Raw genomic sequence first — 14,856 nt, forward strand, 5'->3', positions numbered from 1 at the left:
TCCAAGGAATTTAAATAAGAAAAAAAAAAAAAAAAAAAAAAAAAAAAAACACAGCTAGGAATAAGAATCAGGTAAAGGAAATAGAGTAAAGCAATCCAATATGAAATTTTAATGATTTCAGGACTAGGATTATTTATTATTTCAATGATGATGCTCCACCAATACAGAATAAAAACTGACAAAACCAAAACCCCCCCCCCACCCACCGCCANCCATGTTACAGATATTATACTCTAAGAACTATTTGTGTAGGACATCAGTCAGTATTAAGCCATGGAAAGCAATCTGGTCAAGCAAAAGGCAGTAGTCTAAGAATCAGAAAAATTCTTCTAGCTCTGCCTTCACCCCAACTATTCTTTATTCTCCCTCATCAGATGATTTGTGTTTCTCTATTTTGCTACAGGTGCAAAGAACTTAGGGATATCAGGCGGATATTGATTTACCTTCTCCCTGCAACAATACTTTGTGTAGGCAAAAGCTAATCACAGCAATTTCAAATAATGGCTCCTTCAGTAGAGAAATAAATCACTGAAACTAGGTAATGTGCTAAGGTTTTCTGAGATAACTTCCCAAATTAGGCTTGCGAAAAAACCTTTTCTGAAATAGAAGTAATATATATATGTTCATTGTAAAACTAAATCCATATATACAAAGAAAACAAGTATAGGTGATTCTATTAATCTTGTTCATTTCCTTCATGAACTTATCCTGAATTGTAATTTTTATCTTTACTGGCCTGTTGATTTATTCAATGCCTCTCTCCTGCATAAGACTCTAAGTTCCATCTGCGTAGGGACCATGTCAATTTTAAACATCTATATACATTATGTATTTGCCACAAAATAAGTGTTAAATAACTATTTTTGAATGAATGACTATTGAAAATGCTTTTTAAAAAGTATCTTAAGGTCAATTTTTATTCATGGGATTTCCATTTTGCAACCATATTTTTTAACTTTTTATTTTGGAATAATTTTAGATTTACAATTAAGGAAGCTGGGTGTTATTGTTACCCTTTCCCTAAAGTGTCCTTTTTTTGTACAAGGAACTAATCAAAATACCACATTGCATGTCACTGTTTGATCTCCCTCGTCTCCTCCAGTTGTGTCAGTCCCTCACTCTTTCCTTGTTTTTTAATGGTCTTACACACTTGAAGAACTCTGGTCAGTTATTTTGTAGAATGTCTTTCAATTTGTGCTCATTTGTTTTTTCACAATTAGACTGGGGTTGTGGATTTGGGGAAGAATACCCACGAAGGTGAAGTGCCCTTCTCATCAAACTCAGGGAATCCAGGGTATCAGTATGATTTATGATAATGGGAGCCTTGATCATTTGGTTAAGGTGGTGTCTGGCAGGTTCCTCCACTGTAAAGTTACCATTTTTGCCTTTCCATATTCTGTTTGTTAGAAATGCTAAGTTCCGCCCATGGTCGGAAGGCGGGGAGAATTAAGCTCCACTTCCTAGAAGGGCGAGTATGTATGTATAGTATTCAAAAGGCTTAAGACTTGTGCTTTCTCCCCCATTTACATATTTATTTGATCATTTGTATCAGTATGGACTCATGAATAGCTATTTTATACTTTAGGTTATAATCCAATACTATCATATTTATTTTGTTCCTCAATTTTTTTTTTTTTTTTACTTTGGCCATTAGGAACTCTTTCAGGCTGATTCCTATGCCCTTTTGATGTGCCTCTTTTTTTTTTCTTTTGAAGTGTTTATCTCTGGCCCTATAAGAAACTCCAGCCTCATTTTCCATATTCCCCATCTCAGCCCTAGAAGCAGTCATTTCTCTAAGGAGCTCTTAAACTGTAATTTTTCAAAAGTAAGTTTCTTGTTCATGTTTATGAAGGAAACAAATTACACTCACATAAACATTTCAATACGTTTTCATATTTCATTTAAACTCCATTATTAGATCAATTGTTCTATATTACGACTGATAAAATGGAATTTGTGGCATTACTAGTGGAACTTAATAACACCTTTGATATGGAAATTAATTCAAGGAAGTAAGAACATGAAATAAACTATTTCCATCTGGGATTATTTATTTATGACATTCGTAGCATCACCAGTGATCCTGCGGTGGCATATGAGGCTGGCAAGCGGCATTTCAAGTTGGAAAAGCAACACCACTCAACCCGAGAGCAGGTTACTCTTTCCAATGAAGAACAAATATTTCTTGAATTGAAAATCTTCAAACTTATCAATTTGAAAGTGGCCAGTGGAAATGATGGGAAAAGTGAGTCAGATAAATAAATATGAGAAGGACATGGGCATGAATAAACTAAAGCCATATGTTAACAGTGTTTTGAGAGTTCATGAAAAATGTACAAGGTAGGTGTGCAAGAAAAGCAGATGATTTGGAGTTTGAGTAACTAATGACACACAATTTGTTCTATCCTGTATCTTCTTAAAAACTGGTGACCTGCTGTCTTCTTGACATAGTTTGAAGGCTTTCTTTACATGTGAAAAAACAAGTTCAATTTGAGAGTATTGTTCAAAAGCCTGACTCAGGTAACAATGTCAGGGTTACCTGGCTTAGTCTCATGGCCCTTCCCTGATGTGCTAGACTATTTTCACGGCTTTTTCTGTGCTTTCCCCAGAGGCCTACTTGTCCTCACCTTTATTAATAAGCATCACCTGATATTTGATTCCTACTTTTCTTTGCATGAGTTTCCAATTCATCTTGGTCTGTCAGCTCTAGACCATGGATTCCAATTTTGCTATTTTTATGTACCGTTCCTCCAGCCTAATCTTTGCCTTGCTTAGCTCCCATTCTCAACATAAGTGACTTTGGTTAGGGCACCCTATCACACCAAGTTCTAATCCCAGCAATTAAATTTTCTTATAGTTTTTATTTATTTTTGAAACAGAGAGAGACAAAGCATGAGCGGGGGAGGGGCAGAGAGAGAGGGAGAAACAGAATCCAAAACAGGCTCCAGGCTCTGAGCTGGCAGTCAGCACAGAACCCAACGCAGGGCTTGAACCCATGAACTGTGAGATCATGACCTGAGCCGAAGTCGGACGCTTAACTGACTGAACCACCCAGGCGCCCCTCACCCCAGCAATTAAAACTAAACTTAATTCTGTCATGACACAGCCCAGGTGTCTCATGCCATCAGCCAGTTTGTCAGCTTCCATTCAAGGCTTTACCTCCTGGGGCAGATGTTTCACAGACTATCCATGACATGATAGGGCAGGGCAGGTTAAAGAAGTAAATCCTGACAGCAAAAGAAATATTATTTTGGCAGAAAATACAGCCACAATTTCCTTACACTTGTACATGTGGATACATTGTGTCAACTCATCTTCATCTGCCAGGAAGCTCCTAGCACCTTCACAAATTCTCTGAACCTTTACCCAAAACTGAGCAAGTGGTTAATAAGCTGCGGAAAGCCTATCAGCAATAGCACTCTAGATAAACAAGGTTCTTCTACAGCTTCTTCTGTGAAGTATTATATATTGAATTTTTAAGTTCATATGTGGTTTAAAAGATTAAAACACAATGCTCAGCATCTGGTTCAGAAGGTGGCAGCCCAGAGCCCATTTCTGGAAGTACAGAAATATCCCTAACAAGGCTCCTTTCAATGTTGGTGGGTTCTAAACTGCCTACCATAGAGTAAGAACATTTAAAAGAGAACCAGTCGAAGCAGATTCTAGGCTAACTTTTCCTATATGGGCTTCAGTTAAACTCCACATCAAAGGGAGCATAATAGTTGTTTCAGGTCCCTCTGTAAGATATCTCATGAGGATACATGAGTCTAGAGGGAGTCTCTCCTTCAAAATGGTCCAGTTCCCCCCTCCCAAAGATTACAATTTATAGATAGCAGAAGAGAGAAAAAAGGGAAATCCTCTCATTTTCTCATTCAGCCTACTCACAATGGTCGATCAAAATACTATAATTTTAAATAAAATGTCTGGTTTAAAATAATCTGCCATCTACTTAACTCTCTGTAAATCCACACACAGATTTCCTGGGATGGTTTTCTTCTTTTGACCTTTCTTATTTTCCCCACTAAACTGACTTCAAATATCTTCATAACCTCACAACTTCCAGAAAATAAAAAATAGATTCATTATAATACCCACTTAGTATGTATGATAAGCCTGAAATTTTGAAGTCTACTTAGGGGAAGCAACAGAAGTACTTGACTTGTTATCTAATGATAATCTAATAAGGAGAAAGTCATCACATGCACCTTAAAGAAAACCTCCACAAAGGAAAGCTAAATGTTACATGTAAGGTCTTACTGCTGTAAAACCAGTCTTTAAAGGGACATCAGCAAAGAGGAAATGTGATCAGGGCTGACATGTAATATAGCAACTGCGCTGCTGTTATTCTCTATTTCTAGATATGAACACAGTTTATACGAGATATAATATTTTCCGTTATGTAACTTATCATTAATGTTACTTTTACAGGATCAATAAAGCTTCTTTCTGAGGACCATTCTTATAAAAGAGCAGGTTAAAGAAAAGGGGGGGAAAAAAAATCCTGTTTGGGTGTCACTTACCTATCTGGCCACTGGGTGCCAGAGTAGATCTTCCTAAAGTCACAGTTCAGCCAGGCAGATTACTAATTCACACATACTGTAGTATATCAGTATATCAGTATATCAGAGCATGAATGGTAAGGGCACTAAGAGAGTCTAGTCATTCATGGAGCTCAGTCTTCCTAAAAAACTCTCAACTGTATTTTCAAAAGAACTCAACAACTGTCCAAATGCATTCTATTATTTTTAGGAACTACTATGTTTTTATTTATGTTTTTAAGATCATGGATTTAGTTTTCATTAAAGATACTGACAACAGCATTCCCAAACCAAATTCTAACTTGATTTGGATTTTGGTTTTCAAAGAGTGGGTCTTGGTTTGCTTTTGGATTTGGATTTGATTTTAGATTTGACTTAGATTTAGTTTTGGTTTTCATGATTTGGTTTTCATGTACAGTAAAAGGCTTCAGGAGATCCCACACCAGGTCTAATCTGAAATAGTAACTGAAGTAGCAAATACAGTCATGTCCTACAGACCCAAACTACTCTAATGTCCCCATTCCCAATATTCTGAGCATTGCCAGATAGAAAGCAGATACAGCAAAATCCACTGACATTGTTCTCTTTCCTGAAATTACAAAGTAGTCACTACTCAGTATCTTTCACAATGTCTCCCTACTGCCTTCAGATGTCAACCTTACAATTTAAAAAAAAAGGTTTATTAAAATGTACACTTAATAAGTATGATAAGCTCCAGGTTTTCAGTATTAACTTAGGGAAAGTAGAACATGATTTTCTATAAAATTTCCTTTAAGCACCTGGGTTTATTTTTATTATATTCTCCACTTTTGCATCTCTCTCTCTTTCTTTTTCCTTCTTTTTTTTTTTTTTTTTTTTTTTTTTTGGGTTTTTAACAATTTAAAANTTTTTGGTAGTTAAAAGAAAGTACAATCTATGGTGTCTATAACACCATGCAGATTTTTATTCAGGTTTGCTTTTCCATTGCTACTGCTCCATCTCCATTGACTTAAGGCTTAGAATTTTAAAAGCTAAATGTGATGGAGATCTTCACAACCCAGGCTTCTGAAAAGTGGAGATGGGTTAGATCTAGCAGCTTCTTTCCCCTATTTTCTATCAACTTCCACCATTCCTTTGGTTCTTTTTTTTTTTTTTTAAATGTTTTATTTATTTCTAGGAGAGAGAGAGAGACAGTGTGAGCAGGGGAGGGTCAGAGAGAGAGGGAGTCACAGACCGAAACAGGCTCCAGGCTGTGAGCTGGCAGTCAGCACAGAGCCCGACGCGGGGCTCGAACCCACGAACCGTAAGATCATGACCTAAGCGAAAGTCGGACACTTAACCGACTAAGCCACCCAGGCGCCCCTCCTTTGGTTCTTTATAGAGTGAGAATGTGAATAAATTCTCAATGTGCACTCACCCAATACAAAAATAAACATTAAGAGACATGACTGAAATTTTATTATAATTTATAAGAAATTCTTTACCTTCATCAACAGAATCTGAAGTGCTGCTTTTGTACAGAGAAAGATATTCATTTTTATTCAAGTCCAGTGATTTTGATGGCACTCCACTTAATCTCTTCTCTGAAGTTTGTAAAGGATTCTTTTTCAACTGTTTCTCACTTTGGGGTTCTTCTTTCCCTAACCCCTAAAAGGCAAACAATCCACTTTAAAAAACAGATTATTGGCTTAGAATTTAAAATGAGATCTTTAATAATAAAAACTCTTTGAAACACAGCTCTTTGGAAAATGTGTTATGTTTGCATCACTTTTCCAATATAGTCAATAAAATATTGGTAAATAATAATATATGATAATATATTCTGAAATCGTCTTCTTACACAGTACTGAACAATAAATTTAGGAAGAACATCATATAAAAGGAACTCACAGTTAACATCACGTGAATCACTTGAGCAGAAGGGAAAGGGGAGCAGAGGACAATAATGGAGCAGTAGGCTCTTTAGGGTGGGCAGGGAAGAGGTGTCAAACCCGATTAGACCCCAGACAAAACCTGCCTCATCATCTCAAGGAATAGAACTCTCCCATTCTCAAGACCAGTAGCTACAGGGAAAGAGAAAGAAAATAGACAGAATAAGAGTTGCATAAGAGTACAGTGGAGGAGAGAGGATCAACAGGAAACAATTTCACAGCAAACTCATAAGAACACAGTTGGCTTTGCTGCTAAGGGATTAAAGAATTGGGCATTAACATATATTCAATATATGATACTATCTATACTTGCTGAGAATGGTTTAATCAAGATATGCCATTTCTATAATAAATTACTGTTAGGCACTAAAGTTTGAATGCCATTGCTATGTTAGTATTCAAATAAAATAGCATTATAATTCAGTTTAATAGAACAGCATAAAAAATATCAACTCTACAGTGAAGGACTTTCTTGCATTGAAAGAAAGCATATCTACAATCCTTACACTTCCTGCCCCAGGAGATCTTTGATCAGCACTGAAGCTCCAGGGAGGATAAAGTTTTCTACTGGCCACTCAGAGAGAAAAATAGCAACTGGGACCCAGGCTACAATTTATGAAAGGATTAAACAACCCTAGTCAGAGGACCGATTCTTCAAGCAGAGATTACTGCCAAAATTGACTGAGACTTGATTTATTTGGGTGTTCCACACTGCAAAGCAATATGCTTACTTAGCTGACCCAGAGCCTCTCTAGCAGATGCTGAGTAATTGTATACACATATTTCTCCTGTTGTTTCTAATTAAGGTATGGCTCCTATTATAAAGACTATAGACAAGTACTTATAGGAAAAGTAACAGTCATTATCTTTTAGTGGTTGACATCTGAACAGTTTTTATATCTTTGTGTTCTTTTCTATATTTCCTGAATTTTTACAAGGAATTTAATTTTATAATTTAAGAAAGACCTATTTCATCTTAGAAAAAAAATTCTATTTCTCACTTTTTGTTATTTCCAACTTTCTTGGAAGTAAAAAAAAAAACAAAGTTAGTGACATATGATATTTGTTGACATCTGAGAATCTATCTCATCTTACTGTTCTTGGATGCAAAAAAAAAAAAAAAAAAAGGACTGAACTTGTATATTGCATTCCATAACCTGAAAATGTCAATGAATGTATGACCAATGTTAAAACATTAAAATCTTCCTGTACATTCCATTCCCTTTCCTTAAATGAAATATGACTTCCCTCAGAGACAAAACTAGAAGCAAGAACCAATGGAGTTCTAAGAGCAGGAACAGAAGACAAAGTCAAGGAGGTTGTAAGAAAGACTCAAGATTAGTAATTTTGAGAATTCATCCAGTCCTCAAAGTCAGATTTTTGGAAAAGGATCAGGAGATTGCAAGAGACTTCCTGTCCTGTTACCTACCCAAAATTTAGTGGTTTGGTTTCCTCCATGAGAACTTTTAAAAAGAGATTAGCATCCAGAATCACCTTCCTTGCTACTGTAGTAAGTTCCTAAGGGTCTCTAGATAAATAGTTTTGCAAGAAATCCACAACACAAAATCAGACTAAGATAAATGAATGATGGTTGCCTGAAATAAGCTGATAACTTAGTGGCCTTTACATATTCAATTTCAATGTTTGAGAGCTCCATGGGAGAAGTTACAAGAGGCCCATTGCTGGCCATGTGCAGATTCACCCTCAATTATAATAGCTTATGGTTATTGAATACTTAATGTGTTATAGGGATTGTTCAAAGCAATTTCACATATATTAATTCATGTAATCCTTATTAAAAAAATCCCGTGGTGTATTACTGCCTTCATCTTACAGTTGAGAAAACAAAGCATAGAAACGTTAAGTAATTAAGTTAACTTACTTAAGGGCATTCAGGTAGCAAGTGGCAGAGGTAAAATTTGAAACCAAAGCTCTACTTTAAACCAAGAAAGTCAGCGTTGGCCCCAAACTTGCATCCCCAGTCAGCAGAACAACAGCTGTACAATAGGAGCACTCTCAGCACTTAGAATGTGGTCTTTAAATACCATTCTTCACTAAGAACAATGGCCCATTAGGAAAATGGCTAATACTAAGTCTGGGACAGTAAGACTGGGACCCATGGTTGTGCCAGAAAGAAGGGAAGCCATCAAATACTATTGATCATTTCTAGAAGACAAAGGAGCCCACCTGAAGAGGCTCTTCTTGTCAGAGGAGACAAACTGAGTATTAAAAATAATGATAAATAATGACTCAAATGATAGAAACCCATTGGGGGGGGACAAAAAGCAGTGGGCTTATAATGACATTTGAAAAAATAAAGGAAGAAACTATTAATTAACTGATGTGCCTTTCATAGTCAGTTTACGAAGCATGTTACTCAAGCATGCTACTCAGGGTTCTCCTCTTCCCCTGCAAAACAGATTCTTTTCACCACACACCACTAATCCTGAGAAAAATTCTGCTAACTACAAATTTCTCTATCTTATTTTAATTTTAATAATGCCTATCCTCCTTATAGACGGATGCTCAGGGAACTGTCTGGTAGTTTTGCACCATATCCAGCTCTGAACAGAACCACATATTATTCCCATGTAACCTCGGTTACTTATAGACTTAAAACCTTTTCCTAAAATAAAGGCGCAGTTGGCATCTTAAATTTTAAAAATTTTGCACACTATATTTTTATTTGATTTTACATTATGACTAACACATGACAGCATCAGGTATATTTTAAAAGGGATATCATACACTAACCCCTTTTGGTGAATTTCCATCAATTGACTCTGTTTCTGAAACACAATTAACTGATTCTCGGGTAAAACTGACGGGCTTGGAAAATTTTTCATCTCTCTCCCCACAGTCATCCAAGATGCTTCTTCCTGGACTTCTATAAGAAACACATTATAGAATATAATCAATGTCAATTCCATATAAATAAGTGATTTAGTCTCCCCACTGAAGTATTTTCTATTATACAGCATTTTGACAACAGATGATTTTTGTAATGTAACAAATAAGTGCTACTTATAACAAGGCCAGCTTCTTAAATCACATGCAGATTGACTTTATTTCTGAAAATAAACTGTGCTCATATGAGATCTTATAAATTTTAGAAACCATTAAAAAATTAACCAAGTACAAATGGCAATAACAGCAAGTAACCCAATGAATGGTATAGCTGGTTTAAATTTCAGTTGTGGACTGCCACAAAGCTTTGAAATGTGCAGGTTAGATGTTTGGATTAGATACCAATCAGCATCAGAAGTCAGGTTAAGACTTCCTTCCTTCTAAAATGGGCAGAAGACCTCTGGGAAACAGTGTGGAGGTTCCTCAAAAAATTAACAATAGAACTCCCCTATGACCCAGCAATAGCACTGCTAGGAATTTACCCAAGGGATACAGAAATGCTGATGCATAGGAGCACATGTACCCCAATGTTCATAGCAGCACTCTCAACAATAGCTAAAACATGGAAAGAGCCTAAGTGTCTATCAGCGGACGAATGGATCAAGATGATGTGGTTTATCTATGGATAAACCATATTCCATAACAATGGAATACTTCATGGCAATGAAAAACTGAGGACTCGTGGGTGTGGGGGGAGGGGGAAGATGGGCATGGAGGAGGGCACTTGTGGGGATGAGCACTGGGTGTTATATGGAAACCAACTTGACAATAAACTATTTGTAAAAAAAAAAAAAAGATTTCCNTCTATACCATGGAATACTACATGGCAATGAGAAAGAATGAAATCTGGCCATGTATAGCAACATGGATGGACCTTGAGGGTGTTACACTGAGCAAAATGAGTCAGGCAGAAAAGGACAAGTATCATATGTTTGCACGTATATGAGGATGAGGAGGAACTTAACGGAGGACCATGGGGGAGAAGAAGGGGGAAACAGTGGAGGAGAAGGAGAGAGGCAAACCATGAGAGACTCTTGAATGCTGAGAACAAACTGAGGACTCATGGGTGTGGGGGGGAGGGGGGGTGATGGGCATGGAGGAGGGCACTTGTGGGGATGAGCACTGGGTGTTATATGGAAACCAACAAACTATTCGTAAAAAAAAAAGGCTCCTTCCTTCTGACTGACTTCCAGATGAGGTGGTGAATCCCTCCCAGAAGGGGGTGCTCCTGATGTCTGATCACAGACTTCATGAATTAGTCCATGCCCCTTTTCTTGTTCTTCTTATTCCTAAGAACAAGGTTTAAGGAACAGCTTTCAAATGGTCATAGGAACATGACTGCAACAAAATGTCCTGGGACTTGCTTTTCCTCTCTCAGGAAGGAGCATAAAGAAAGGAAAATCTATTAAATATAAAAGAAGTACAACTGATCTAATTTCAAGGCCTCAAACTCATTGAGCAATTATTATTCTTATGTAATCATTGCTAGATAGAGACTTAAAGCTCTTCTAAATATAAAGTAGCAGCCTAACATCTTTAGCCAGGTTATCGTGAGGAAGGAAGAGAAAAGCCAAAGGGCCTTTGATCCCTATTCTACACCACACAAATAATAAATACTTAGGTCTGCCACCAAGTCACTTCTGGCCAGGTATAATGGCAAGGTTGAGAGGGACCCAACAAGAAAAATGGCCCTTTGAGACTAGCCCAGCAGCGGAATGTCTGCATGTGAGGATTTTAAGGATGGGAGTGAGTTGTGGAGAAATACAGAAAGGAAAAAGCAGGAGACAGTGATGGAGAGATTGAAAATGAATACAAAGAAGATGGAAGTGCTGAGAAAGTAAAGGTTTGAGATAGATATGCTTCTTTTAGAAATAGGAAGAAAGGGAAAAGGAAGAGAAGGAGAAATGAGGATCTGGCCACATCTTCTCTCAGAAAGCACTCAATTGCCAGAAGAAAGTTCTCTGGTGACCTCGAAAAGCTGAACCTTAGAGTGCGTAAAGCATACTTAATCTCCTCTTCTTCAAAGACTAGAAACTCCTTGAGTTGGCAGGGACCTTGAAGATTATCTAGTTTAACTACCTCATTTCAGAGATGGGTAAAGTGCTAAGAGATCTGCTTGAGGTTGTGCAGATACTTGGTGGCCAGGTCCAGACTAGAATCCAGATCTTCTTCACCACAACCCAAGGGTCTCTACAGTATGTCAATTACTTTTCTTTTTTCTTTTTTTTTTTTACCAATAGTTTATTGTCAAATTAGTTTCCTGTCAATTACTTTTCTATCCAGCTCCAGTACCTAAGAGAGACTAGTAAACTTTACAAGGAGAGTAGTACAATGGAAATTTTTAACTTTACAGAAAACTAATAAAATATGCATGTGCAACCACGTAAAAAAGTCTAAAATATTGATGCCGAGCTGAAACACAATAAAGAGGATCAGTATAACTAGAAGACTACCTAAATAGAGAAAAACTATAAATACACTGAGACTTCTGAAAATTTTCTATTTTTACATTTATTTGCTATACAATTTTTAAGTAAGAGTTTTATTAAGATATAATTCACATTCTATAAAATTCACCCCATTTAATGTGTACAATACAGTGGTTTATAGAGTTGCATAGCCATAGCCACTATCTAGGTTTAGAGCATGTTCATCCTCGAAAAGAAATCCTGCACCCATTAGTAATCACTCCCCATTCTCCCTTCCTCCCAGCCTCTGGCAAATACTAATCTACTTTCTGTCTCTATAGACATATTCATTCTGGACTCCACTTTACATAAACAGAATTGTACAATACGTGGTGTTGGGTGACTTGCTTCTTTCATTTGCTTCCTTCACTAACAGTGTCTACTATAGAATTTTAATGTATTATCCTTGTTTTTATTGCTATGACCTCAATTACCATTGGATAAAATTCACTTATACTTGTGTCGATTAAAAAAAAGGCCACTCTTCTAAATGAATCCCTATTAGTCAAAAATAATCTCATCTCTGAATTTCTTATCATATTATCTATTACTCCTTTTGGCCTTTGTCATTTCAACCCTGTATTATAATTATTTGCATTCTCCATAGTACTGTCAGCTCCTTTCATTAATGTATTCAATATTTATTGAGTCCCAGCTGCATGTCAAGCACTACGCTAGGGTTTCCTTGAGAAAACATCATATTATCTTTGTATTTCTCAAAACATCTACCAGCTAATTTATTTTATTGTTATCTACAACCTCAGAGATGTCATTAGGTACTTCTCCAGATTCTTAATAAAAAGCTTTACTAAAATCATGCTTTAAGCAAACCCTAGATAACATAGTTACAAAATTAACATTTCCTTATATGTCCTATATTTGCTTAGTAATTTAGCAAACTATTCAATGTTCTCACCTTTCACTTCATTCCACTACAAAGACCAAAGAGGCAAATTTCACCCAAGGGTAATTTAATAGAAATTCTAAATTGGTAAAGTCTAAATAATTCTGCTTTAATCAATGATTAATAAGTCGTGATAGTTAAAAACATTTTGCTCTACCTTGGCTGCACATTGTCGTTGATTGACAAAGACAAGTTTTCCATCTCTTCGGCATTTAAGCCTAGCTCATTACCATAGTGCTGCTGAAGCAGCTGCCAGAATTCCCGTCTGGTCAGGCTCTAAAATGACAGAAGAATTACACTAAGTAGTGGAAAATATAAGATAGTGATCTTACATAACTATAACTTATATAACTATTACATAGTGATTCAAACATGAATTTTGAAATCAAAATGACCTGTTGCGTAGATTCTAAATGTGAAACTTTGGTAGCAATTTTGCCTTTTAAAATGTCAGTTTTCTGTGTATATAAAAAATTGGTTAAAAGGGGTGCCTGGGTGGCTCAATAGGTTTAGCGTCCCACTCTTGATTTCGGCTCAGGTTATGATTTCATGGTTCATGAGATTGAATCCCATCTCAGGCAGCATGGAACCTGTGTGGGATCCCCCCCACCTTCCCCTGACTGTGATCTCTCTCCCTCTCAAAATAAATAAATAAACATCTAAAAAAATGTGTTAACAAAACTTATCTGACAGGGTTAATACTGGGAGTAGATACAATGATGGTTTTAAAGTGTATAACATAATAACTACTGTTAATGGGAAGAGGTTTCAAATTGTCTCTTCATTAAATGGTTTGTTCATAGTATTTGGCAATCACTAATCTGCAATTTAAAATCTACCATCCAATAAATAAATAAATAAATAAATAAATAATTCTACAATCCAACCGTCTACCATGACACTGAGTCAGCATTCGGAGTTCTAATTATCATCCTAAACCATTCTCTTAATTCATAATGTATCTGAATATTTTTAAATATTTTTAAAACCTTATATATCAGTAAACTTTAAGTTATATTTTCCTAAAATATAAAAAGCAACAGGCTAGAATTCAGAGTATTTCCTTTAATTTATTTATAACAAAATCCAGCTTGCTCTTTCTTTGTAGGTAACATATCAGTGTTAAAATCATCTAATACAAAAAAGTCTTGCATGCACTGTATACCAAAACAAAAACAAGAATAATATGATAACCAATGGTCTGATTTCTCGAATCATTTTAGGTGGTTAATTACATGATTAAGCACGGTAGAGGGAGGCAGCATAACACCTGAGGCAACTGTTGGCAAGACTATCTCTCATTCATTCAGCAAATATTTATTTAGAACCTACAAAACATGGATCACTGCACTAGATGGCCAAGGATAAACATGATGTATACAAGTTAAGCTCCTTGTTCTCAAACAACTTACAGTATAGTTGAAGAAACATGGGAGACTTTTAAGTTAAATATGACAGGCTATAATATTAAGTACTAAAGTACTGATAGACTCAACATACTATAAAAGTCTAAAGGCAAGGAGTATTACTGTGGATTTGTGTTACCAGATAAGGCTTCACATTGGAGAAATGTCTTCAGCAGAGCTGAAAGAAGGACATGAATAGGGAAAACAGAGAGATGAGGAAATTTTGAGAGAGAGAAACCAACACACGAATACAGAATAAATACATAAAGAACGTAGATTACGTTTGTTTTGAAGTCAGTTAATAGTTTATTGACCTAACTGGGGTAAAAAAGTTTAAGTTGGAAAATAGGGATAAATATACAGAGATATAAAGGGACCAAATATATGCCTTAAATTCCTCCCTGATATTCCCCTTGACAGATGCCTCTTCCTTTTATCTTTCTCCTCGTTTCTTCTCCATGTCTAGTGGCTATAGAATCTTTGTTACGTTACACTAGATGACCTTCATTATATTTTATGAAACCTCAAAGAGATTAAGAACAAAATTCCTCCATTTTAGACCACTAGTTTCCAATTTGCCAGACAGGTAAGATTCCACAAGAGTAGTTGACCATAATTCAGACATTATTATCAATACTTCAAAAAATAAAAGGTATCCAAACAATTATCTACAATAAAGTTATTCAAGCTAAGTAAAATGTCAGGTCTCTTTGAGGCTGAATT

General features: G+C 36.1%; 1 protein-coding gene across 3 annotated transcripts in view; it reads right to left on the minus strand.

Moving 5' to 3' along the window:
• The window catches only part of GRAMD1C (GRAM domain containing 1C), a 58,563-nt gene that overhangs the window by 22,843 nt on the left and 20,864 nt on the right, over positions 1–14,856 (minus strand). For all 3 annotated transcript variants that reach the window (XM_077771834.1, XM_077771833.1, XM_077771832.1), the window contains 3 exons: positions 12,885–13,003; positions 9,203–9,335; positions 6,002–6,164 (listed from right to left, as the gene is read on the minus strand). In XM_077771834.1, coding sequence (XP_077627960.1) covers positions 6,002–6,164; positions 9,203–9,335; positions 12,885–12,928 — 340 coding nt within the window. In that variant the 5' untranslated portion in view covers positions 12,929–13,003. The remainder of the gene's footprint in view (positions 1–6,001; positions 6,165–9,202; positions 9,336–12,884; positions 13,004–14,856) is intronic.

This window comes from Crocuta crocuta, unplaced genomic scaffold (genome assembly GCF_008692635.1).
Source record: "Crocuta crocuta isolate KB4526 unplaced genomic scaffold, BGI_CrCroc_1.0 scaffold56, whole genome shotgun sequence".
NCBI lineage: Eukaryota > Metazoa > Chordata > Mammalia > Carnivora > Hyaenidae > Crocuta > Crocuta crocuta.